Here is a 25,076-nt window from a genome sequence, read left to right on the forward strand (position 1 = left end):
TGCCCCCAAACTTGCATTGTATGGTGACATGGGATGGAACCATGTGACATACGGCTTATGGGCGACACGGTGAGACTGTGGAATAGATTTATTAATATGCCAGACAACCAGCTAACTAAACAAATCTTCTACTGTGATTATTCTAACAGCTACACCTGGACCTCAGAGCTTGTGAAAATATTTCATAAGGTAGGTCTCCAATATATTTATAGAAACAAGTTAACTTGTAGTGTGAGACAGATTAAAACAAAACTATTTGACACTTAGAAACACAAATGGTTAGAAGAAGTCCTGTGTAAGCCCAAACTAAGAACATATTGTCTGTTCAAAAAAATGTATCAGCCAGAGCTTTATGTCACTCTTAACCTAACCAGAGCTCAGAGGTCTGTCTGTGCTCAGCTGAGATGTGGTATCCTTCCTCTGGCATTAGAAACAGGTCACTTCCACTCTGTTCCAGAGGAGGAGAGAAAGTGTTCCTTGTGTGATCTGGAGGAAGTTGAAAATGAAATGCACTTTTTATTCTACTGTCCATCATATCATGATCTCAGGTGCCTCCTTTTCAACAAAATATCAGAAAACTGTCCTGATTTGTTTTCCATTTTCTGATGAAGATAGACTTCAGTTCCTGTTTTCACACAAAGTGTTCCAGTTTGCTCAGTTTGTGTTAAATGCTGTTCAGCAGCGTAGGAGCACACTCTATGTCTGATTTAGTTGTTGTTACTGTCAAATGTCTGAAGTGTACCTCTATGCTTTTTCATTACTTTAGGTCATTGCTGGACATGTACAGTATTGTAACTGCTCTTCTTTCTTCTTTTTTCTTTTTCTTATTATGTTGTTGCTCCTATTTTGTTTTGTTTTTGTAATGTGTTGTAAGTACATATGGGCTGGGCACCTTTATAGTGCACGACACGATGAATAATAAATAAACTAAACTAAACTAAACCAAACAAACAGCGTTTAATTTCTAGAACTAAAACATGGTTAATATTTATCTTCTGCTTTTTTCTGTCCTCCACTTCTTCTTGTTTTTCCTCTGGTGCAAAGTGCCTCCAGGCTGAGTTAAGCATAACTAAGTGAATAATTAGCAAGTTTAAAACATTCAGGGATTACTGCCAACACTGCAGCACTGGGACATAAGTTATTAAAAGAAACTCCAATCTAACTTCACAGTGTGTTCTTCAGAAGATTTAATAGATGTTGTGTCTTCCCTGCTGCTTACAAAGTTTTCTAAGTTTGCTTCCAGCTCCTCTTTTTCCTTTCCACTCAAATCTAAGACTGTTTTAGCATGCCCACTGTTTGATTTCACTATCTTTCCACTACATACTCTGGCTGGGGCATGGCTGCAGCTCCAGTTTCATACAGCATGGTAATTGTATACTATAGATTTAATTAATCAATTAGCCAAATATTCTCTAGTCACAGATTTGTCAGTGTTGGCATGAACTGTTGGCTTTTTCATGTTGGATAAAAAAAGAAATGTGCTCACCTTACTTTGGACTCAAAAAGTAAAACATAATTATTCTATAAAGAAGGTCGTACCTGTGCAGTCAGGTGTCATTATTAAGATCTGAACCTCTCCTCAGCTGTCTTTACCTCAGTTCTTCTGTTTCTGTTTCTGTTTCTGCTGCTGAGGGAGGCTCCTCATGTCCTGAGTTTACAGCACCAAACTTCAACTGGACATTTATCATTTTGTCATTATTCTTTGTAAAAAAAATAGACAGAACACCTGCCTTCATTAGTATGGATTTGGGACACATCCTGTTTTTCTGATAAAAGCAGTTCCATCTCTGGACCAGTAGGTGGCAGCAAACTTTCAGCCAACTCTGAGAATGGTGATTTCCATTTTCCTCCCACCACTGTCCTTTATCGTTATTGTCAAGGTGCTCTCTCAGGCCTGACCTTCACACCGCTATCGGTCTAGACAGGTATAGATTCTGTGAGTAACAGCTATGTGAGCAGCTGTCAGGAGTCCGATCTGCACAAGGTCCACGCAATCCTCCAACCATCAGTCAGAGGGGAAAGTGAATCCCTCTTCACCTTCACTCTGCACCTTTCCATCCTACACAGCTAATCAGAGCTGTGTTTACTAAACAACAGTCCTGATGCAGGTGTGTGTGTGTGTGTCTGTGTGTGCGTGTGTGTGCGTGCGTGTGTGTGTGAGTGAGTGAGTGAGTGTGTGTGTGTGTGTGTGTGTGTTTGTGTGTGTGTGTGTGTGTGTGTGTGTGTGTGTGTGTGTGTGTGTGAGAGAGAGAGTGAGTGAGTGAGTGAGTGCGTGGGTGAGAGAGAGAGAGGAGAGAGAGAGAGAGAGAGTGAACTCTGTGTATAGGGAGTGAATGTGGTGGTCCTCTGTGGATTCATACGTCACAGCTGGTCCTCTGCAGTGACCATGAAGATGCCGTTTGGAGGAACCTCTATTTAAAATCAGCTTTACTTTTTCCGCATGATGTCATAAATCACCTCTTCATTGAGGCTATAGTCTGCCCAGCAAACATTATATACTTCCAGCAGCTGACACAGACGTTAGAGGGACTGAGATTAATCATCTGAATGTTGCATAATGTGCATAAAAGAAGTGTTGGGGAAATCTGGATTTATGGAACATGTTTTGAATGAATGGAGACAGCTCTGCATGTGCCCTGTAATGTCGTCTAAAGTCTAATTCAGCATTTGTCATGGATGTCACACTCCATCAATTTGGTTTGAAATGTATGGATTCCTGCCAGCTGCAGTGAGTGTTTACATTCTCATTCTCATTCAGCTCTGCTCGGCACAGGAGCTGCAGAAGACAGAAGAATGAGTCAAATTTACAACGAGCACCAAGGACGTTTGGACACTTCGACATGAGTTAAAACCTGTATCATACAGTCTATGGTTAAAACAAAGACTGACTGCAGGTAGGTGGTGAAAGATGAGCAGGTGGGGCTGTTTTTCAGCAGTGTGCTGCGGTCACATCCACATCCTGCTGCTTGTTACCTTTTAAAACTGCACCTTAAAGGAGGCTTTTTTAATGAAATCAACACTGATGCTGTGTGTGTGTGTGTGTGTGTGTGTGTGTGTGTGTGTGTGTGTGTGTGTGTGTGTGTGTGTGATCTTCTTTTACCTTCCAACAGACTTGGCCATTAAAAAGACATTCATAAGTTCCACAGGAGGTCTGCTGGATTTATTCTGTTTAAATATAATTGGACTTTTCTTCAGTTGAAGCAGATTTATGGTGAAAAAAAACATCTCTCCTCCTTCACACTGGCTTGAACACAATCTCATTTGTTTGGTATTGGCCTCTCCTGCAGTGTTTATTAAACTTATCTTAAAAAATGTCAAAGACAGCAGAACAAAGCACAACGGGAAGGGGAAATACAAGCCCTACTATCTGCACTACTTTTTTTTTATCTGGTGGATGAAGGGACCCAAAGGTGCAAGAGTAACAAAAGTGTGTCAGTTTATGAGTGACCTAAATACACTGTCAAGGACTTACTGGTCATCTCATCTGGATGCATTAAGAGGCCAACAATGGACTATATTTATGCGAATGTCACTTGCAGCGAAACACGACCCAGACATGGTTCAGGGTCATGCGGATGAATATAGCCGTGGGGCAGAGGATGTTACACAACTCAAGCTTGTATAATAAACTGTGGCATTATCACAGCTGGATATTGATGGAAAAGTGTGAGATGCAAAATATTGAAGAAACTTAAAAGTCACCTTCATCAATGAAAGGAGGAGGACACCTGACGTCTTCTCTACGCACGCTCACCCTCTGCTTTTGGACATGCAAAATCATAGCGTAGAAGAAAATCAGCGCGCGCTTCTTCTTCTTCCTTCTGTTTTTTTTTCAGCGGCAGTCACAGAGCGACAATGCCGTGGGGAGGTAAATGAAGTGAGTAAGAGCGGAGCTGGTTTGTTCACTGAGCCTGTGAGAGCTTCCCACTGTCACATTCGCCTGTGCGCAATGGCACCAAGCGCTCCCCTCCTCTTACTGCGCTGGACGCGATGACCGGATAACTTTAAACTCTGCACAGGATGATGCTTTTCCTGGGTGACATCTGATGCATTCTTCCTTGAAACACAGTAAGAGGTATGCAAATCTTCTCAAATTGGGGGAAACTAACTAAAGCATAAACTAACTCCCTTCTGGGGTTTTTTTTCCCTGCTTTTGCTTCAGTTTTTGCGCGTAAGATTGAGTTCTTATCTGCTGCTTTGTGTTAAATTGTGTTTTTTTCATGTGCTCAGACAGGTGAAGACATGAGGAAATTATTTTGACTCATCCTCTGTGTAACAACATTATGATTTGACCCCAATGTATCTCGTAGCGTGATTGAGAGAAGCGATAAGATGCGGTAGCACAGGGTTTAATTTGATTTTACGATCGAGATATGAATGAAGATTCCTTTGCAGCTATGATAAATCTGTGAGGAAAAAGTTGCTTGTGATGAGGTTTCCTGCTGCATGACCCCAGTTAATTAAAATAAAATACATGCATTATTAATCCGCAGATAACTAAGCTGTCTCATGCAGTTAAATAAAGTAACATCCCAACCTTCCTTTACTGTACAGTCTGTGTAGAGCATACTGGTACAGGAGACAAAACACTAAATATGCCTGTATGTGTGCATGCATTTAAGTGCCCATGAATGCCTCCTTCATAGACACTTGTGCTGATTCGTGCACACTGACACTGAGGTGGTGTTTACCATGGGAGGGAGGTTCAGAGCACATAACAGTGAAGCTGGAAATCAGCTTCAATTAGCACTTGATCTTTCAAGTGTAAGTAGATCATGCACTGGAGCACTTTGCAACCTTGTATCACATAACCAGTGCCCCAGGATTAATAATGTATGTGAATGTATGAATCTGTGTGTGTGTGTGTGTGTGTGTGTGTGTGTGTGTGTGTGTGTGTGTGTGTGTGTGTGTGTGTGTGTGTGTGTATATATGTGGTTTTATGATTTGTAGTCTTTGTGTCCTATCTCTCACACATTCTTTTGAACAAACTCAGAGTTAAACTCTGGTTAGGAGACTTCAAGGTGATTGGTATTGGTGGCTGGTGTTGCTTTGCTTCTTCAGATTCTCCTGAGGAGAATCATATGATACTGGAGCCACCGAGGAGGAGCTGAGGGGGAATTATAGACCGAGCAAATCTTTAAAAGGCTCCTGGGCTTGAGCCAGGTCTAAAAATGTTTCGCAGTCTCTTTTTCCCCTAGTTCTGTCACAGAAAGAGGCGGGTGAGGGGGGGTTGATTAGATGGATCAGTTTCTATAACATCTCGGCACAGGTGTGAGAATCATCACAGCACTGTTGGAGTGGATCCAGAGAGGGAGGATCAGGAGTAATGAGAGGAAGGATGGAGTCTATAGATGTAGAGTCTGGGACCAGAGCCAACCGGACCTCTCAGTGTGGCAGGCAGCACTGACTTATTACTCCTCCCTGATGATCTAACCTCACTGACTGCACAAGGCACGACGCCAGCCCCTCATTAAACTCACCAAGTTAATTTTTTTCTAGTTTCTGCTTCTGTTAGGTATGTGTGAAAGCTAGTTACAGGATGGACAGGAAGACATGTCAAAGACAGACTGGAGTAATCATAAATACATTACACTGTAGACGAAGTTTGCTCTTAAGAGCATGAATTTCTGCTGAGTCCTTACAGAGCTGAATGTCCATACAGGAGCCAGAGAGCCGCACCCCCAAGGAGGCATCAATATGTGCTTACACTCCTCACTCAGCAGGGAAAAGAAAACACTTTTACACAGCAAGTCCTGCACAGCAAACATAAGTGATGTACAGCAAAGAATACTGCTGGAATGCATTTATGAGCAGGTGTTGTTTCCCAGCAGGCTTCTGAACTGAAACGATCTCCCCCCCATCATCATTGAACAGCTAATTTCTTCTTTCATATGTGTAATGAGATATAAGGTAATGTCTGTGTTTGAATCCAGAAAACCAGAATGAGGGGTTTAACACCAAACTCTACTTTTTCTCAGGACTGCCAAACATCTCACCTCCCATGTCAGCGGGGCATGGCGATGTTCAGCAGCACAGAGCAGCTCTGGAACGAATCAGATCGCCTGGGATGGGATGAGAGGAATGAGAGTTCGGACGCATCAAGCGAGGATGAGCGTAACTACTACGCCATGCTGTACTCGCTGCTCATCCTGGCCATCGTGTTTGGAAACGTGCTGGTGTGTATGGCTGTGCTGAGGGAGCGTTCCCTCCAAACCACCACAAACTACCTGGTGGTCAGCCTGGCTGTGGCCGACCTGCTGGTGGCCTCACTGGTCATGCCCTGGGCTGTGTACCTGGAGGTGAGTGGGTCAGGGTGTCTTTATTATCTCTGTCTAAGCATTGGTTGATTTTATTGCCCAGTTGTGTTTCTGTCTGGTCTGTGGGTGAAACATTTAATTTCTGCACAGTTTATTTCGAACTGGACGTTTAGTAACACCTTACGCACCTCTGTGTGCATTCTTTAAGTCAGTGTAAGGTTGGTTGGTCAGGGATGTGATCCACTGTTAGCTTACAGTTTCAAATGATTTGTTCCAATAAGCTAACTGTTAATCTAATCATCCATTAGCTAACTATTTCAAACTTCACTTAGTACTTTAAGCAAACTTCGGCCGTGAGAAATGAAGCTGATGTACATGTTTTAAAACTGCAGTTCCTCCATTGTCCACTTGAGGCTGGCTCAGGAAGCACCATAGACTGTGTAAAATATGGATGTAGTATCCGTGACGTCACCCACCTGTTTCTGAAGAGCTGTTTTGAGCCCAATGGTCGGCTGCAGCCATATTGCTGCTGTGGAGCCAGTGTGACGAAAAGAGGCGGAGATTGAGCCTCCTAGCCAACAGCTGCAGTGTTCCTGCAGTCAGCTGTGCCTCTCATTAGAAGACTCGTAATCTCAATATCTTCGAAATTGCCGCGTTAGAAAAAAATTCACCCCCCTCACAGTGAGAGCCGATCGAGAAATGAGCTATCCAGACTACACTCGTCTTTTGTACCAGGCTCTAAACATGTTTATTTCTGCTGTAAAGATCGGCTTTTTCCCATTCATGTGTATGTGACTTCCGGTACTTCCGGAGCCAGCCTCAAGCGGATCCTCGATGAACTGCAGTTTTTAGCACTTCAGCATCGGACTCATATTTTTAGACCGGAGGTTGCCGCTTGGGAAGCACCAGAAACCACAAACACACCCATTCAAAAAGCCAATCTTTGCTGACTTGACTGACAGGTGGCACACTAGCTGTTGGTTAGAAGGCTCAGTGCCTCCCTCACATATTTGAGACATACTAGGTTGACCCAAAGTTAGGTTGAATCAGCATATCCAATCCGGCAACTGCCAATGATAGGCTTCAAAGCTTTGCTTCTTAAACAAATGAGTGACGTCACAGAGATTACTTCCGTGTTTTATACAGTCTATGGCTTCAACTTAGCGGAAAAGCAAGCGATACAAAAGTAAAAAAACACAGAAACATTGAAGCCTGAAAGTATCTTTAAAATGATGGTAATGGTAGTCCAGTTATGTTTTGCTGACCATGTACTCAGTTTGATATCATCTTAGCTCATTCTTTTGTCAGGGGGTTACAACAGCTAGTCTGTTCTACTGTTAACCTCTGACTTCAAGGTTACTCTATCAAACCTCTAAAAGCTACGCTGATTCCTCTGCTTGTCTGCTCACTGTTTTGTAAAGCATGGCTCTGTTTAACATGGTACGTTTGTCTCTGCTGAACGAGTCATCCGTCCCCCTGGACACTGCAAGTACTCCCTGTGGGGACTCTGGATGGATATCGCTGATCTACAGCGGAGAGTGCAGAAGTAGGGAAAGTGCAGCAGAAGTACAGATGCTTTGCAGTGAACAGGGGACCAAAGAGTTCAGAATACAGAGCTGAATGTTTTGTGGTGGACTTAGGGAACAAAAAAAAAAAGGAGCAGCAGTCTGAAAGAAGGATGAGGGTCATTTGGAGCTTATTAGATAGGGACAACTGTGTGGGTGATAGGAGGTGATAATGATGATTAAAGGTATTTTAGATGGTGTTTCACTATTCATGTGGAGTATACATAATTGCTACAGGACATGTTGAATATAAATTAAAATTAATGACTTAATGTGCTCGGGTAATTGGCTGAGCTTCAAATTCTGAGGAAGCAGCTTCAAACTTGTGATTTGATTTTTTTATCAAACCTGTGAGGCAGCATAACACTTTTTTGTGTGGTTGTCGTTAATTTTAATTTGAGCCTCACAGATTACTCAATTGTGTAACATAGCTTGATTGCTAATTGTTAATTTGCTCAGCCTCTATCTTTGGGTGACATGCTGTTCAGTAACTACATTAACAGTACAAGCACACATAACCCTCAGGCTTCCACTTTTCATCAAAGTAACAGTGCATTCGGAAAAAATTCAGCAAAGGGGCGTCCTGTTTGTAAAAGCAATCAAAGGCAGAGGCTGGCCGATGTGGGGATAGCATCCTTGAATCTGGGGGTACGGACAGCATTGCTCAAGGACGGGGTTGTGTGTATACATGAGGTCTAAAATCATGTGGTTGAAGTCCAGCTATGTTTACCAAGCAGTCACCCTGCTGCACAAAGTTTGCTTACTGTCAGCAGAGCCTTTTTTCACAGCACGCAGAAGATTCAACATCAGGCCAAGCAGATTAAAACAGTGAACGCACTCAGTGAGCAGGAGCAGACAGATTAAAGATGATTGTGTCCTATGAAGGTAAATTGATGTAGATGGAAATCACAACAGGATGCAGTCATGCTGTAAAAGTATGTGCTATAATTTTAATTTCAAGGGCCAAGGGAGACCCCCTACAAGGAAAGGGTCATCAAGAGGCAGTAATGAGAAAATCATTATATTCATTAATTTAGTAGGAATGCAAAGGTCAGTAAATAGCTCATATAAGGCTGAAGAAACATGAAAAACACCCAATCCCAGGAGTGACACGTTGAATACCAGCACCATGAAAACTTTCATCTGAGGAAGAAGGAATAGTTTGGTGTGACCAAAGCATTTACTAATCATGTGCCTTTGAGCAAGCCCTCTTCCCCCAGGATGGTGCAGAGGATCAGGATGTACTTAATGAGTTGTGCTGCAGGAAGTTGTTCTATTGGCAGCAGCAGTGAGTGAGTGCTTACTTTCCTGAACTCATCCTGAGTGATGTGATTCTGCTTCAGCTAATCTACATTTTACATTACAGAAACATGACCACTGACCATATACAGTATATTCACACAGTGGAATTTTATCTGGGATGTCACACTCATGGTGCTTTAGTCCACACGGTGAAGCTCAGCTGTTGGTTTAATGTTGTATTTTGTTTCTGGTATAAAAAAACTTATAAACACACAAAATCTAACTGACTGTCATCTTTTCATTTGTATGCTGATTTAAGGTTGATTAGTATGGACATGGGTTTAAGGGGATTGTTTGTTTTTGAAGTGAGGTTGTATGAGATTCTTGTAAGTGTATTAGCCTCAGAGGATCTGTGTTAGCTGTTGAAGGTGAAGTCTGACTGTCTGTGGGTAGCCTTAGCCGGTTTTAGCCATTTAGTGCTTAAATGATGACAAATATCAAAATTACCGAATATATCAGTGGCTTGTCTGCATGGACCCGATTAGCTGATCAGTTCACTGGAGGCGGAAGAATGTGCCTGTCCACTAATTGAGCAAAAACAAATGGGTCCTCTGACAGCTAAATGAAGCGCTGACACATTTCCAAATTGTGCTTGCACTCGCAAGAGGAGAGGTTTTATTGGGCTGAAGAAGTCACCTGTTGGACAAACTGAGATTTGCTTTCATGATCATACATGGAAGAAAATATGGATTGGAGTATTTCACCATCTCTGAGAATTAGCCCAATGGTTAAATTGCATGTCCATATATCTCTCCCAGTTTCCTACTCTATCCACTGTCCTCTCTTCTATAAATAAGGGTGTAAAAGTTCCTAAAAATATAACATAAAAGAAATAATAATTCAATATGTCAAATCTCAGTTCATTTAAAAACAGACATGAAGAATTACTCATGAATAAAACATCAGAATCAGCTCAAGGTTATTTTAAACATCAGAATCGGTGCAAGCTGCAACCTCCGGTCTGAAAATATGAGTCCAATGCGGAAGTGTCAAAAACTGCAGTTCATCAAGGATCCGCTTGAAGCTGGCTCTGGAAGTACCTGAAGTCACATTCACACCAATTCAAAAAAGCCGATCTTTACAGCAGAAATAAACATGTTTACAGCCTGGTACAAAAGACGAGTGTAGTCTGGATTAGGGATGACCACAATTAATCGATTATCGATTAATTGATTGTTAAGAAATTACTTGAAACACACATTTTTGTTATCAATTTTCCGTCACGTGGAACAAACATCATGTGGTCTCATATTACACTCATCTATCAGAGAGGTGTTTTAAGTTTAAAGCATGTTTCGATGTGAATCAGCTGTTAAAGGTGTTGCGCACAGCGGAGACGCTCAGCTGGCGGCTGCTGCTGTGCGTCAGGTCTCCCTGTGCGCTTTTTAAAAGAGGATCAATACAAAACTGCTGCCAACAACAACACGGACACAAAGGTTGACAGCTTTAAACAGGATATTTCCACCTTTGGATACGAAGGCAACAACAGGTGGGAAATTCTGGTACGCTACGTTTACAGACCAGCAACATCAGAGCCGTCTGAGCTTTTCTGCAGCGGGACTGATTATGACCCGGTTGCGCTCCCGGCTGACACCTGACCGAAAACACATGTTTATTTTTCTCAATAAGAACGAGTAGACAGAAAACTGGACACTGTGAGTCTGAAGTACTGTTCTGTTAGTATTATGAGCCTTCACTTTATAAGATTATGTCCGCGGAGAATATTTTAATGAGCCTGATCGTTGATATTCTGCGTGTCAAACATGTGCCCGTTTTCAATCCCGTCAGTCAGATGCATTTTGTTGCTGTAAAAAATCCAATTTAGGGGGAAAACAACCTATTTGGCATTGTTTTTGACTTAAGAATAATAATGTTTTTTTTATCAATTAATCGATAATTGATCGTTAACATTTCCAAAAATCAATCACGGAAAATACTTAAAATGTACATCCCTAGTCTGGATAGCTCATTTCTCAATTGGCACACACTGGGAGGGAGGTACATTTTTTTCTAATGCGGCAATTTCGAAGATAATGACATTACGAGTCTTCCAATGAGAGGCACAGCTGCCTGCGGGAACACTGTAGCTGTTGGCTAGGAGGCTCAAACCCGCCTCTTTAAGTCACAACCACTCGACAACAGCAATATGGCTGCCCCGCCGATTGGCCTAAATGTAAACACTACCTCACTAACATGTCTGTGAAATATTTCAACGTATCACAGTCAAAGGCCAAAATTGTTTGCAAGCTAACGCTGCAGTAGCTGACATTATTCTCAGTTAGCTAATGTATGCTTTCCTTACTGTGTAGCAAAACACTGTTAAAGGTACAGTCTGCCAAAAAGATGATGATGCTAATCGCTGACGTCTGAAACGGCACTGGGGCAAAAGTGGTCCAGTTTTTAGTGAGGTCACTTCTCCGTCCTTATTGTAGTTATTAGAGTGAGAGCTGAAGGAAAGTATTAGTATAAGCACAGACAATTTAGTCAGTAGTTTAAAAAATAGTTGAGGATAAAATGTGCTGATTTTGACTTCATGAAAAGCAAAGGGAACACTCCATACTCCATCTTCTGTGACAGAGTCTTCACATTTCCCCCCCTGCGTTTTTTTTATATGACATTTAGCTCCTTTAATGGGCTGAATGAATTGACGCCATATTTTCAAACAGTCAATATGAAATGTCTGCAGAGCCCCATTAAATCTGCATCATATTCCCACTGTGCACACACTGTTCATCACAAACATACATATGTTCAGTCTTTCTGTGTGTGGGCTGCATCTGAGTACAAAGACATGTATATTCCCTACGTACTGCATGCATTTGTGTTATTTCCATCCTGAGGGGCACCGCATGTTCTCACACGGATTATAATGATGATAGTCACATCATGCAATGGTGAGGGTACATTCTCCTCCCTCTGCTCTTTAAGTTAGCTTGTGATGAATTTTGTTTAGGATTGAAATCAAAGGGACTTTGTTTTATGGAGCTAATGAGCTTCTTAAAGTAGGAGGATTTCCGGGAGAGATTAAAAAGAAGATTGATGCTGCAGAGGCAGAAATAGCTTTATCTTTCTGTAAATGGCTGCTGTGATCAAATGTCCATATTAAAAATGTATAGTACAGTATACACTTTATTTGAGGCATACACTAACTGCAGTTAATACAGACAAAGCTTTGTTTCGATTTAAGATCCTTCCACCAGCAATTAGCTTCATATCATGTTTTCCAGCTTGCTCTCATTGTGCATAATAAATGACCGAGTTATGTACCAGCAGCAAATAAATCATGCGTTTGAGTATACATACTCATTAGCACTGCGCATGCTCCATTGAATGTAATTAATTTGATATTTATCTGATGGTAATACTCTAAAATAAACCAGTTTAGAAAATAATCTGGAGTCTTGAATAAGTTCAAACTGTTAGTAAGGGTCAAGCGGGTTTCACTCACTTCCCATAATACCCATAACATTTAAACTCTAGTTTTTGTCAACACTAATGGTAATAATAATACGACTAAGACATCAGCTGGTCTGTTTTATGACCATATTAAAGATCAGAGTCACTTGTGTTCACAAGCTCAGAGGGACTTTAGTCGATCCGGTCTTTATGATGAAAATTTGTAATAAAAAGATAAATGAAAGGATTGCATGACAGCGAGCTGTTGTGAAGTTTTCCCTTTAAGCTAAAACTGTAGAAAGAACATTAGCAGTGAACCTTCTGTAGTCAACTAACGAAAACAAAAGGGTAAATTTAAGAGACATCTTTGGTCTTTGTAAGTGAGACTGCTGTCTGTTTTCATCTTTGTACATGCCCGTGTGCCTGTGTGTGCGTATTCCCATGTGTACCTGCTGCCTCTCTGTATAGGTACACGTCTGTTTCCATCTAAGAGATTTAGCATTCGGGTGATGGAGCTTGGGTCCCATTCATCTTTGTCAGACAGTTATTAGCAGGCTTTACGGAGCCTAAGTGAAAGCCTGCCGGTCTGAGCAGGACTCTTCCTGAGGAGGGTGTGGAGGGGGTGTTATTGGTTTGGATAGGGTACACGTCTCTATGGGAAGTGGAAACTCCCTGAAGATGAAAAAATCCTCTGTTTGCCAGGCTCTTGGATTCTCCCTCCTTACAGGGATCATCAGAGAGTGCCCACGCTTCATCACCAGCAGCATGTGATCTGAGGGCGAGAGCTGTGAAATTTTGTTAGCTTCAGACGCTGGGGGCCTAGTGGTCTAAGCGCCCCACATACAGAGGCTTTAGCCCTCGTTGCTGAGGTTGCCGGTTTGATTCCCGGCCGCGACCTTGTGCTGCATGTCTTCCCCCACTCTCTGCTCCCCATGTTTCCTGTCTCTCTTCAGCTATCCTGTCATAAAGGCAAAAATGCCCCCCCCAAAAAAACTTTAAAAAAAGAAAGAAATACTTATTTATAGAAGTTGAATTAAAATCCCTACTCTTATTGGCATCAAGTCAATGCATCACTGACCACATTAAAACAGTTTTGCTGTGCCGTATACTCGGATGGGAAACTTTAAAGCTGTCACAGTGTAGCTCTGCTGTGTCCAGTTTGAATCATCAAAGGAAAACTAACCAATCATTATCATTACAACATTTCAAGACCATAGACTGTGTAAATACTGGATGTAGTATCCGTGACGTCACCCATCTGTTCCTGAGCGCTGTTTTGAAGCCAATCGTCAGTGGCAGCCATATTGGAAATAAGGAACTCAATCAGGCATAGTGTGACATAAAGAGGCAGAGTTTGAGTCTCCTAGCCAACAGCTATGTGTTCCCGACTGTCATTTCCTTAATTGGGCAAAAACTTGAAATTTTAATATCTTCTGAACTGTCGCGTTAGAAAAAAATTCACCCCCGTACAGTGTGTGCCGATAGAGAGATTAGCTATGTAGAGCCAAGCCGTTTTTTTAGCCAGGCTGTAAACATGTTTATTAATGCTGCAAAGATTGTCTTTTTTGAATTGGTGTGTATGTGGTTTCTGGTGTTTCTGCAGCCAGCCTCAAGTGGATTCTCGATGAACTGCAGTTTATAACACTTCCACATGGGCTTCATAGTTTGAGACCAGAAGTTGCCGCTTGTTTTAAGACGCAACAGTAAAGAGTTACAAATAAGAGGGCATCCATAGGCTGTTACTACATGTTTGATATCATCATGCAACAGCTAATGTTAGCATTTAGCCAGTTACTCACTAAAATGATTGTTAGCTAGGATGAGCTGAATGCTAACATTACATTATGAAATGTTATATGATTCAAGAGGAAAGGCGTTTTAAAAGCAACATATTTCATAAGGTAACCACTAATCAACAGCTTATACTGGAGATCTACTTTATTGCATTTAATTAACAGGGAATGTTTTATTGTTTTTATTGTACTGTACAAAGCTATCAAATGTAATGCTATTGCAAAACCACTTTCCAGCTAAGATGCTATAAAGACGAAGGCTAACACGAACGTTTTGTGAAATGTCACATGGTGAGATCTAAAGGCTTTAACAGGCTTATCTAAGTAATAAAAAAACATACCAGCAATATGTCAGAGAAAGATGTCTACTGTATAAATATGGTGATAACGTCAAGTTGTATCAGTGAAAACAGATTCCCCCTTTCCTTTGTACTGTCACGTGTGGTCATATGTGCTTCACACAGGTGCGTCACACTACATGGTGAGCAGAAACCTGTGTTGTTAATCTTCCTGTCTGTCCTGTGCAGGTGGTCGGCGGTGCCTGGCTTTTCAGCCGGCTCTACTGTAACATCTTTGTCACGCTGGATGTGATGATGTGCACCGCCAGTATCCTCAACCTGTGTGCTATCAGCATTGACAGGTGAGTATGCCTTGTTTGTGTGTAGGAGTGTGTGTGTGTTAACCCTCTGGGTGCATACACAGATGTGGCAATGACATCTCCAGTATAAATGAGAGGTTGCTGTATCTCCAGGTGTCACTTTATCCTTCAGCTTACCTCATAGATATTTCAAAACTTCCCAGAGAGACACGATTTTACATATCATGTGGATAAATCTGTGTGCATCAGAGAGGAATGAAGGGATGAAGGGATATTGTGCGCACATATGTGCACACTGTATGGCTTTTATTTAGTGTTCTGGGTTCAGACTTGTTTCAACTAAGTGCATTTGTTTGCAACAACACTGAACATCCTGTGCAGTGAGTGAGTTTAAACCTTTACTGTACATATCCAGTATTTGCATTATTTATTTGCATATTTTTTTCTTCTTGTTCCTTGTATCGCACTCAATATTTAATAGCCCTCTGGAGTCTTTGAACTTACAATCCCTCAGGCAACAAGAGTTCAACAATATGGATGAATTAAGTAATGCATACAGACTGGAGACGTCCTGAGGATGTATCTGAACAAAGTGCACGGAGCACTCTCCCTGCTCTTTGACAATCTTTGCAGAACTGTGATGGACGCTTCTGTCAAAAATATTTGGTCATGTTCAAAGCTACATTTCCCAGGTCACAGCACGTGTTTTGGTCATATTATTAGTTAAAATATATTGAGGATTTTCCAATAAGGTGGTCCAACATATCTTTAGATAGCAATACATTGAATTACAAAATGACAAGAAGCTGCCTGTAGAGATGAACCAACAGAGAGGTGTACAGCTTCCCGTCACCTTCATGGAGCTCTGAGTTTCAGCTTGTTTTTTCGCTGTGGAGCCGATGACGTTACTCTTTTTGTTGCAGCAGGTACACACTTCCAGAAAAACACACTTCTATAAAACAAACACACCATAAATATGAAGTGCATATTTGTAGGATTTACTGAAAAAGGTCATGCTATATGTACTAATATCTGATGAGGCATTTTTTCGTTTAACTTGATCAATAAACCTTGTCTATTTATATATTAAAAAGCATTTCTTCTTCTTTGCTTTTATTCAGCCTCACAGCAGCACTGCAGAGGGGTAAATCAGGGGGGAGTATTTTGAGTGTACGTCTGCGCTCTGGGGTTTTGCCTCTGCGTTTTGCCCACAGACGATCTTGTGTAATTAGTCTGATGAAGATAAACAGTCCTGGCAGTTATCTGGCTCCAAACAACATAACATCACATCCATTTCGGGTCAGGGTCCAGAATAATTGCTGCTTCTCCTGAGCCATTGCTGAACCTTGTTCTCCCGCACTCATTATACACTCTCAGCATATAGTATGCTGATTAACTCTTAAATCAAGCCCCACTGGGTTTATTGCTGAATACTCATATTGTTTTTGAATAGAAAAGCTTGTTTTGCTGCCCCACTGGTGGTCTTTATGTTACCCACTTTCTGCCAGCAGAGTATTTCTTGGCATCCCTAAGCCTAATTCCTTTAATGGAGTCTCTATTTCTCCTTAATAATGCTTTTTTCCTGTTGTTTGTCAGCACTTTTATCCCCTGAAATGTCACTTCCAATCCCCAGAAACATATTTGAGAGCTGGACAAACAGTAATGTGTGTGTGTCTCTGTAGGTACACAGCAGTGGTGATGCCTGTCTTGTACAACACCACCCATCGCTCAAGGAAGAGAGTTTTTGTGATGATTGCCACCGTGTGGGTCCTGGCCTTCACTGTCTCCTGTCCCCTGTTGTTTGGTTTCAACACCACAGGTTAGGTCAACAACATTCAAAATGCATCCTTCTGTCTAGATGCATGGTAGAAAAGGTGGTGGTGGGGGGGGGTTGAAATTCTGTGTCAAACAATAGTCTAGTAGATGTGTCAGGGTCAGCACTGGGACATGAAATGCAGGTTAGGATGTGCTTTAAAGGTGCACTTCACCAGTTCAGCTGTCATTTAACTTGTCAAGAGAAGTCCGGCACTGCTCATCCTTTGAAAGTGTGTGATGATGTCCTCTCTGACCCTGCCATGAACTTTAGGGAGCCCAAGAAAGAAGCCACTGATGATGAGATTTGGGACTTCATTTTGTCTGAGTCTGAGTCACAAAGAGAGCATTTTAAGTTTGAAATATATCAAAGCTTCTTCAGTAGCAACAGTCTTATGTTACAGTCAGAGTAGCCAAGTGGGAGACACAAGTGTGTGCTCACAGAAATATATGAAACGATCACATCTTCAAAACACCCCATGATAAGGCACGCTAAAACATAAAATAACAGATGAAACAATCCCAATAAAAACTCATCAAGTAACTCTTTGGGAACTGTTGGGTCCTGTTTGAGAAGTCTGGATTGATGACTGGGAAAGACTGATTTCAGAATCAGAATCAGAATCAGAATCAGAACCAGCTTTATCGGCCAGATATGCTTGAACACACAAGGAATTTGACTTTGGTAAACTGTGCTCTCTTTGTACAAGGCATAAGAATAAGACATACGAAATAAAAATAAAATAAAAATATAACATCAGCTATAAATACAAATTCATTTATGTGACCAAGAGTAAAGTTTTCTTTGTGTAATACAACACGATAAGACAAAACACGACGACACAACACAACACCTAACATCATGGCATGTAACTTGTCTCAGCACAATAGATTTATTTAATTTGATTTGATTAAACTAACATGACATAAAATGACCTAATCTGCCATACTTAACATTGACGTGACGTGGCATGATTAGTGAGTATCCCTAAATGTAACTTAACATAATGTTACATAACCTAACATTAAGTCACATACATACTTAACGTTATGTAACATGGCCTAACTTAATGTTACATAGTTAAATTCAACATAGTTTAACGTGAACTAACAATGTAACTACGCAAACATAATAAAGCTTAACAAAATCTAATAAAGCTTTATGTAACTCAATGTAACACAATTTAAATTTAAGGTACATAAGGTGATGTAATTTATATGTCATGTGCCTCGATCTAACTGACATGTAATAATTTCATCACAGTAAGTAAAGTCAAAGTCCTAAAGTTACAAAGTTTTTTTTTTACTTGCACTTTGATATCCAGGACTCGTGCAGAAGGATAACTCTAAATCAATGCATGATGCCATTATGTAATGTAGTTTACAAACAGACATGGCCAATTGATATGTTTGTCTGTAAGACAACATTGTGGAGAAACTGATGGCTTAAACATTTGAGTTGCTCTTTGTAATATTATATTAAGGTCAACTATGTTTGACAAAGCTCATTAAAATTAGAGCCGAACATGTTGTTTGACTCTTTAGCGAAGTGCTTCATAAAATTTAAGACAGGAAACCTCTCAACTTCCATTATTGCAATATAGTCAGGAAGGATAATATTTTAAACATTGAACATTTTCAAACCTACACTGACATCTGTCTGGTTTTTAAAGTTTTAAATGGGCTCTCCCCTCCATCATTGCTCAAATTTATAAAAAAGAAACACAATATGATAAACACTAGAGCACAAACTAGAGGGGAATGTGATGTACCAAGACGAAAAAACAAATTCAGCCAAATGGTAGTGTCTGTCAGAGGCACACAATCCTGGAACAAACTACCAGCACACATTCGGGAGCTTGAGAACTACTGTACCTTTAAAAGAACAGTTGGTTAAAAACAAACCAGTCATGAATAATCTGTTTTCTTACTTGATGCCCGTTCCCGGGGGCTTTGGCCTCACCATCCTGTTGTTATAATGTCTCAAACGTTTTGTATGTAAAATCTGTTTGTAAGTCAGTTCGTGTAGTGTCCCGTTAACTGTGACATCCTGTAGTTTTAAAGCTTGTTGTTTTATGTTTCATGTGAGTACCTGCCTTAGGACTACGGATGAAATTTAGCTATTGTACTAACTCCAGCATATTTACATAGAAGCATACTGTTGAAATGTTGATTAATGTGCATTGTCCTATTCAAATAAACTCAAATTAAATTAAAGGTAAAACAGAAATAAATTAACTCAGACTTCCTTGAAAAATCCCTTTAAAACCCTTAAAATGGAAATAATTGAGTAAACAGAGGATTAACATCTGAGAAGGATTCTTCTCTGAGAATACAAAGAAATGTCAAAGATAGAGTACGTATAAAACATGGTGTTTCTGATGACTCTGAGTAATACAGGAGGGATTATACCTGGTCTATACAACAACAAATCCGCTGATCACATCTTTGACATTTGATCATATTGATGTACGAACAAGACGAATCGACTATAAGACTGACAGAAAAACAGATGCTTCACCAGCTGTTATTTGATTTCTGTAGCCATCAGTACGGATGTGCATGGCTGCACAAACACAATGAATAACATTAAAGGCACACAATGCAAAGCTACTCACAGAGATACAGGCATTTGGCTCAGAGCATTCACGCTGATGAATAACAATGGGTGGTGATTGCAGGAATGTGTTGTGAGGATGCAACCAGCCATTAGCATGGGTAGGATCACATATAGGTTCATGTCAGGTCCAGAAGAGACACTTTATCATCCTTTAAAAGAATAAATCAGAAAAGGGGACATTGACAGGACAAATTATGTGTATGGGAGGGACAAAGGTTTAATGATATGGAGGCAGACACTGAAGGTGGTTTGGAGTGTGGCTAGAAATAGATTACACCTGTCTGTCCCTGTTTCCATCTCTAGGTGTATTGAGGTATGTGGTATTGATCCAGAGCAACACTCAAGCAGAAGCAAATCACCTCCGTTTTCATTCCACTGACATGCAATATGCATGTCACAACTGTGGTCAAGGCCTCTGTCGTTCTATTTCCAACATCAATTTACAGAAATATTAGCGTATCTGATAGATATTTAACTCTGAAATTGGGATTGAATAATTGATCTATTCTCTATTATTATTATGCCAAACAGTGTACGATGCTGGATTTATGGCTCAATTATAGCTGAATCAATCAACTCAGCTGCTGGGAGTGTGTGAGTGTGTGTACAGCAGAGGGGAATTCAGTTTGCATGCAGGTTATATTAAAGGACAAGCCAATCAAGGTCATTTCAAATGACTGAGCATGCAGCAGCAGGGTCAGAGGTCCACTGTAAATGACATCCCCTGTCCCCGCTGTTAGCCTTTTAGTTTGAGGCTGTTTTACGTAATGATGTTGTTCTGACGTAGATGACCCCCTGGTGTGCTCCATCTCCAATCCCGACTTTGTGATCTACTCTTCCGTGGTGTCCTTCTACCTGCCGTTTATCGTCACCCTCCTCGTCTACATCCGCATCTACGTCTTCCTCAGGATGAGGCGGAAGAGGATCACCTTCGGCCAGGTCAGCGGGAAGGTGCAGCCGGGCTCGACTCCTCCGTCTGTGGTGAGACAAACATCATACTCATGTCTCCCTCTGTTTGCTTTGTTTTAATGTGCTTCATGTCTTACTGCACGATGGTGCCACTCTATAAACAGGCTCACTATATAAAGCATTGGTTTGTCACTAATGCTTCAGAGGTCATGAGTAAGTCAACTCGTTGTGGCATCAACCTGCATGGATTTACTCATAAAGAACCTTATTTACTGTTTACACTATTGACCAGAGCTGACCTGATGTTATTTCAGTCATCATTTACTTAAGACTTGTCTATAACTATTACAGCAGGCTGGCTAGGTGTTTGTAAATAAAAGTAGTGAATTTCAAGAAGCTGACCTGATGCTTTATCGTCTTTTACTACTTGTTGTTACTGAGATTAACAGCCAAAGCCTTACTGTGACATTAGAGCCTTTGCAGTTATTTTTAATGACCTGAGTTTTGATGAATCTCAAATACACATTTTTTTACATCCACACTTCCAAAACTTAGAATTTTAGCTCCTTTCTCATCTAAAAAGCATTACAGTTTTTCTCAGTTGCTTTGGTACATTTCTCAGATCAGAATTGAAATTCTCAAAACTACTTGTTCAATCTTCACATCATTGCATCACTTGTGCACATCAAAAAAGCAGTTGAACAAGTTGCTGCTTTGGTACATTCACGCAAATGATTATGTACAATTCTCTGCTGGATCCTACATTATCAAGTGCTTATGTCATGTTGATCAAAATGTATTACAATGGGTCTCTGTTGAATAGTCTCACCCTCCACAGCATTTAGGTTCATAGTTCATAGCATAAGTCTTCACATGTAAAATGGTTGAACATGTTGTCAGAATATGTCAGTCATATTTCTGTACATTTCCATTACACTGTTTTTCTAAATCTGTCCTGAATTGGTAAATTACTCCCAGGTGAATCCTGACTTTCTCTAACGAAGGGAAATGTGTGAAGCATTAGATCAACCAATGATCAACCAGTGTTCTGAAATAGCTTAAAGGTGCATCTCATGAACCATCAACTGGTAAGTATATATATATAGCCGGAGCATAAAGACAATGTTACAATGTCTGACAATGGAAGCACAAGTACACTGTTATATTGACAATATGAACATGACTATGGTGATGTTCTTTGTATGCATGCTTCCTCAGCCTCTCTGAAAATGTTGGACTCGGTGTACCATGCTGCATTGCGGTTTGTTTCTGGTTTAGGTTTCCACACACATCACTGTATCTGGTGTGAGAAGGTAGGCTTGTCTTCCTTATACAACAGAAGAATGGAGCATTGGTATGTCTTTCTTTATAAGGCCATACTACAGGAGCTGCCGTCTTATTTATGCTCCTTATTGACTCCCAAAGTTGTCAGTGGCTGTCACCTTCGGTCCCATGGACAAATTCTTTTTGTCATTCCTCGGACTCACTCTGTCTTTGGTAAAAGTGCTTTTAATGTCTTTGCTCCCTCTTCTTGGTTTGAGCTTCAGGGTCACCTGAAACTGAATTCTTTAATTCGATTGGAGGATTTCAAAACTAGGATAAAGGATTATCTGATCAGCTTGTGCACATGTTTTAGAGCTTAACACTGCTAATTTATAAATCAATGTAATACTTGTCACTGTATGTTTTGTCCTGTTCTATTTGTGAAACTTTTATTACTGCTGTCTTGGCCAGGACTCCCTTGAAAAAGAGACTTTGTATCTCAATGGGACTATTCCTGGTAAAATTAAGGTTAAATAAAAAAAATGAAAAAACCCAATATGACTAAGAAATTTGATTGTCTTATCCGCACACAATGACACAAGGACTTGTCACTCTGATGGCACTGACATGTTCATTGACACAGATATTTACTTTTGAGAGATGACTAAGGATTTTGAGCAAGATACTGGCTTCAGGTAATCCATGGTCTTTTGCTATTGGTTTTGCAAATGTTGAGGATGATTCGAGAAATGTACCAAAGTGACTGAGAAAAACTGTAAAAGGTTATATAATCCATCAGTATGGCCATAAGTTACATCCTATAGACACTTTTTCAGGGCGTTGTACCCTACGTCCTGTAAAGATGCCTGATTAGATTAAAATCTGATTTATATTGTAACATATTCATGGAGGTCGAGCCCTGTTTGTATTTACATGCTGATATTTTGAAGATCAGGTTCTTCACATTATATTAGCCTCTCATGCTCATTTACATATATTCACACTGTGCCTGCTGATAGTGACTCACATGCTCACCTTTATCTTGCACCTTTCCTGTTAAAAGCCATCACCTATGCCTTTTCCTGTGTGCACATACTTCAGTTACAAGTCCTACTAAAAATCCTCCATAGATGCAAAATATCCTGCTGCTGTCAGAAACAACAGCATGTTTCCTATAGGCGTGAAGGTCTTTACATTAAAACGATGTCAGAGTAACTCTCTTTTGTGTAACAGGAGAGAAAGCTTTGTGCTGCTCTGAATGAAGGATGTGGAGAAAAGACCTGTAAATGTAAGAGGTGGTTTATAAGCAGCTGGCATGGCTCAGAGTGTCTAGTTTCATCTGTTTAACAAGGAGTGTGTTCAGTTCTGTTGTGTTTCTGTCTGTCTTTTGTGTTTGGTGAAGGAAAGAGCTGCCTAAAGATAGACTGACTAACACAAAAACAAAAAAAAGTCAACTCTCAAAGGAAAAAAAAAGAAAACATGTTTTTCTTATTTCTGAGTATTTTTTATGAGTACTTGGGGTTATATGCCTGTACAGAGAGAATAGGACAGTGGATAGAGCAGGACACTAGGAGAGAGAGGTAGAGATGAATAACACGCAGCAAAGGGCCACAGGTTGGAACTGAACTCCGGCCGTCCTCTTCAAGTAGTGTTGCTTCTAGAAGCGAGGCACCCCAGATTCAAATGCATCAATACATCATGACGTTTCAGTGAGAGAAAAGTCCAAAACAAGAGACTGAGAAATCAGCATTAAGAGTCTTTGAGTAAGCTAGTTGCTCTGAGAGAGATGATAGAACCAGCTGTCAGCTCTCTGATCACATCCATCACTGAATACTTGCCTCAGTCTAATCTGTCACACAAATGAAGGCCCGGTCTTTCACCAGAGGCAAGGACAGTAGGTCGGGTTCTGTGCCTCTGAATCAGCCCCATGTTTAACATTTGGAGCAAACAAAGACCCCAACAGTTAATTCAATAAAGTATCTGACCAGCTTTGGATATTCAAGAAGCTTCTGTTTTTTAAGCGGTTCATTTCATATCACTCCATTTTCCCCTTCACTGCCCACACACTAACACACGCACACATACAGTGCTCTCTGGTTTAGCAGCAGGTTGCAGATTGGCACAGTTTGGAATCTCGTAATGGATGAGGACACCTGTGGTAAGAGTTCAGGCTGAGAGAGTTATGATGGGAAAGTGTTTATAATGAAGGGCCACTGTCTTTATTCATGGACCTTACTGAAGCTGCAGTGTGTGGATGAGTAGAGAGACTGACACAACATGAAGAGATCTTCGTCCTCTGGTTTCTGTAGTCTATGGTGGACACCTAACAAGATCTGCTTCATTAAAATGAATGAAGATGAATGATTGAGCTTCATACTGAGTTCCCAAGTGAATAGCAAGAACTACCTGCACCAATAGTTGATGGTGTTTGGGACGTTGGGATAAGAAAGGCAGAGCATTTGTCTTTAATGTATTCTTTATCTCCCTCTGCTCCTCAGGAGACCTGTCTACAGGAGGAGACTCCTAAGGCAAAGCGAGACCTGTCACCTATCAGGATTAAAGTGGTGAGTTTATTTCAAACCAGACATCCAACACAAACATCACATTTATTCTTTTTTTTTTCATCGCTCTATTTTTGCCAAAGACAGAATATGAAGCCTGACAAACTCTACACTGAACATGGAGACGTATTTTGCCGCACCAGTTCTGTTTATAGGTTTTCGTTTGTGTCTCTCCGGGTGTATGTGCATGCTTCAAGTTTTCTCATTCTGCTGTGTAGATCCAGCCCGGGGGTCTGAGAAGAAGCAGAAAATTGTGATTCTTGTGTCACCTGGTCATAGCCACCTGAGCAAGTCCAAGCTGTCTGTGTGTGACACACTGCAGCATTGTCATAAACCCCGGACTGTTCAAAGACAGGGTATTAATCTGTGAGTTTCTCAAGAGGAAATGTGTGATGACATGATGGTATATGCTTCTCACGCATATTGAATAACCTGGAAACAGTTGAGCCTTCTCTAGTCATGGAATACAACTGGGAAATAAAAGAAGAGCAAAATGTCCTGGAAAATTATTGAATCATTCTCCTTATTTCATATCAGAGTTTCCCGAGGATTAAACTAAAGAGAGATGGTAGTTTATGGATCATAGTTTTAGTTTTTTCAGAATAAGCTTCACTCTGCAAACAGCCTCAAGTCACATCACACAGCAGCACCTGCAGGCTGATTGACACTCAGGTAACCTGACAACTGTTGTTGCCAAAATTCAAATATTGTTGGTAAAATATGCAGTTTCAAATTCAATGAGTCACTGCTGGCTGCTCACTCTAGTTTATATGGAGTAAGCGTTGACATTTTTTAAGTGGTTAGCATGTTTGGTCCAGTTCATGAAGTTGAAGTGCTTGCAAGCTTGTTTAGCATGCAAAGAGCAGGTTTCAGCTGTGTGTTGGACACTTGGACTGTAATGGTCAGGCTTTGTTTAGAGATTTTAATGTTGAATGGGACGCTGTGGTTCAAAGTATGAAAGGTAGCCAAACTGTGAGCGTGGCAACCACCAACTACTGGT

At 40.8% G+C, this 25,076-nt stretch overlaps 1 protein-coding gene across 1 annotated transcript in view; it reads left to right on the forward strand.

Moving 5' to 3' along the window:
• Positions 1-3,838: 3,838 nt before the first annotated feature.
• drd3 (dopamine receptor D3) overlaps positions 3,839-25,076 on the forward strand; it is a 28,881-nt gene continuing 7,643 nt past the window's right edge. Inside the window, 6 exon segments of the mRNA XM_034706583.1 lie at positions 3,839-4,075; positions 5,979-6,299; positions 14,841-14,953; positions 16,594-16,730; positions 20,131-20,324; positions 24,014-24,079. Of these exon segments, the coding sequence (XP_034562474.1) occupies positions 6,015-6,299; positions 14,841-14,953; positions 16,594-16,730; positions 20,131-20,324; positions 24,014-24,079 (795 nt within the window). The 5' untranslated portion in view covers positions 3,839-4,075; positions 5,979-6,014.

This window comes from Notolabrus celidotus, chromosome 17 (genome assembly GCF_009762535.1).
Source record: "Notolabrus celidotus isolate fNotCel1 chromosome 17, fNotCel1.pri, whole genome shotgun sequence".
NCBI classification, from domain to species: domain Eukaryota; kingdom Metazoa; phylum Chordata; class Actinopteri; order Labriformes; family Labridae; genus Notolabrus; species Notolabrus celidotus.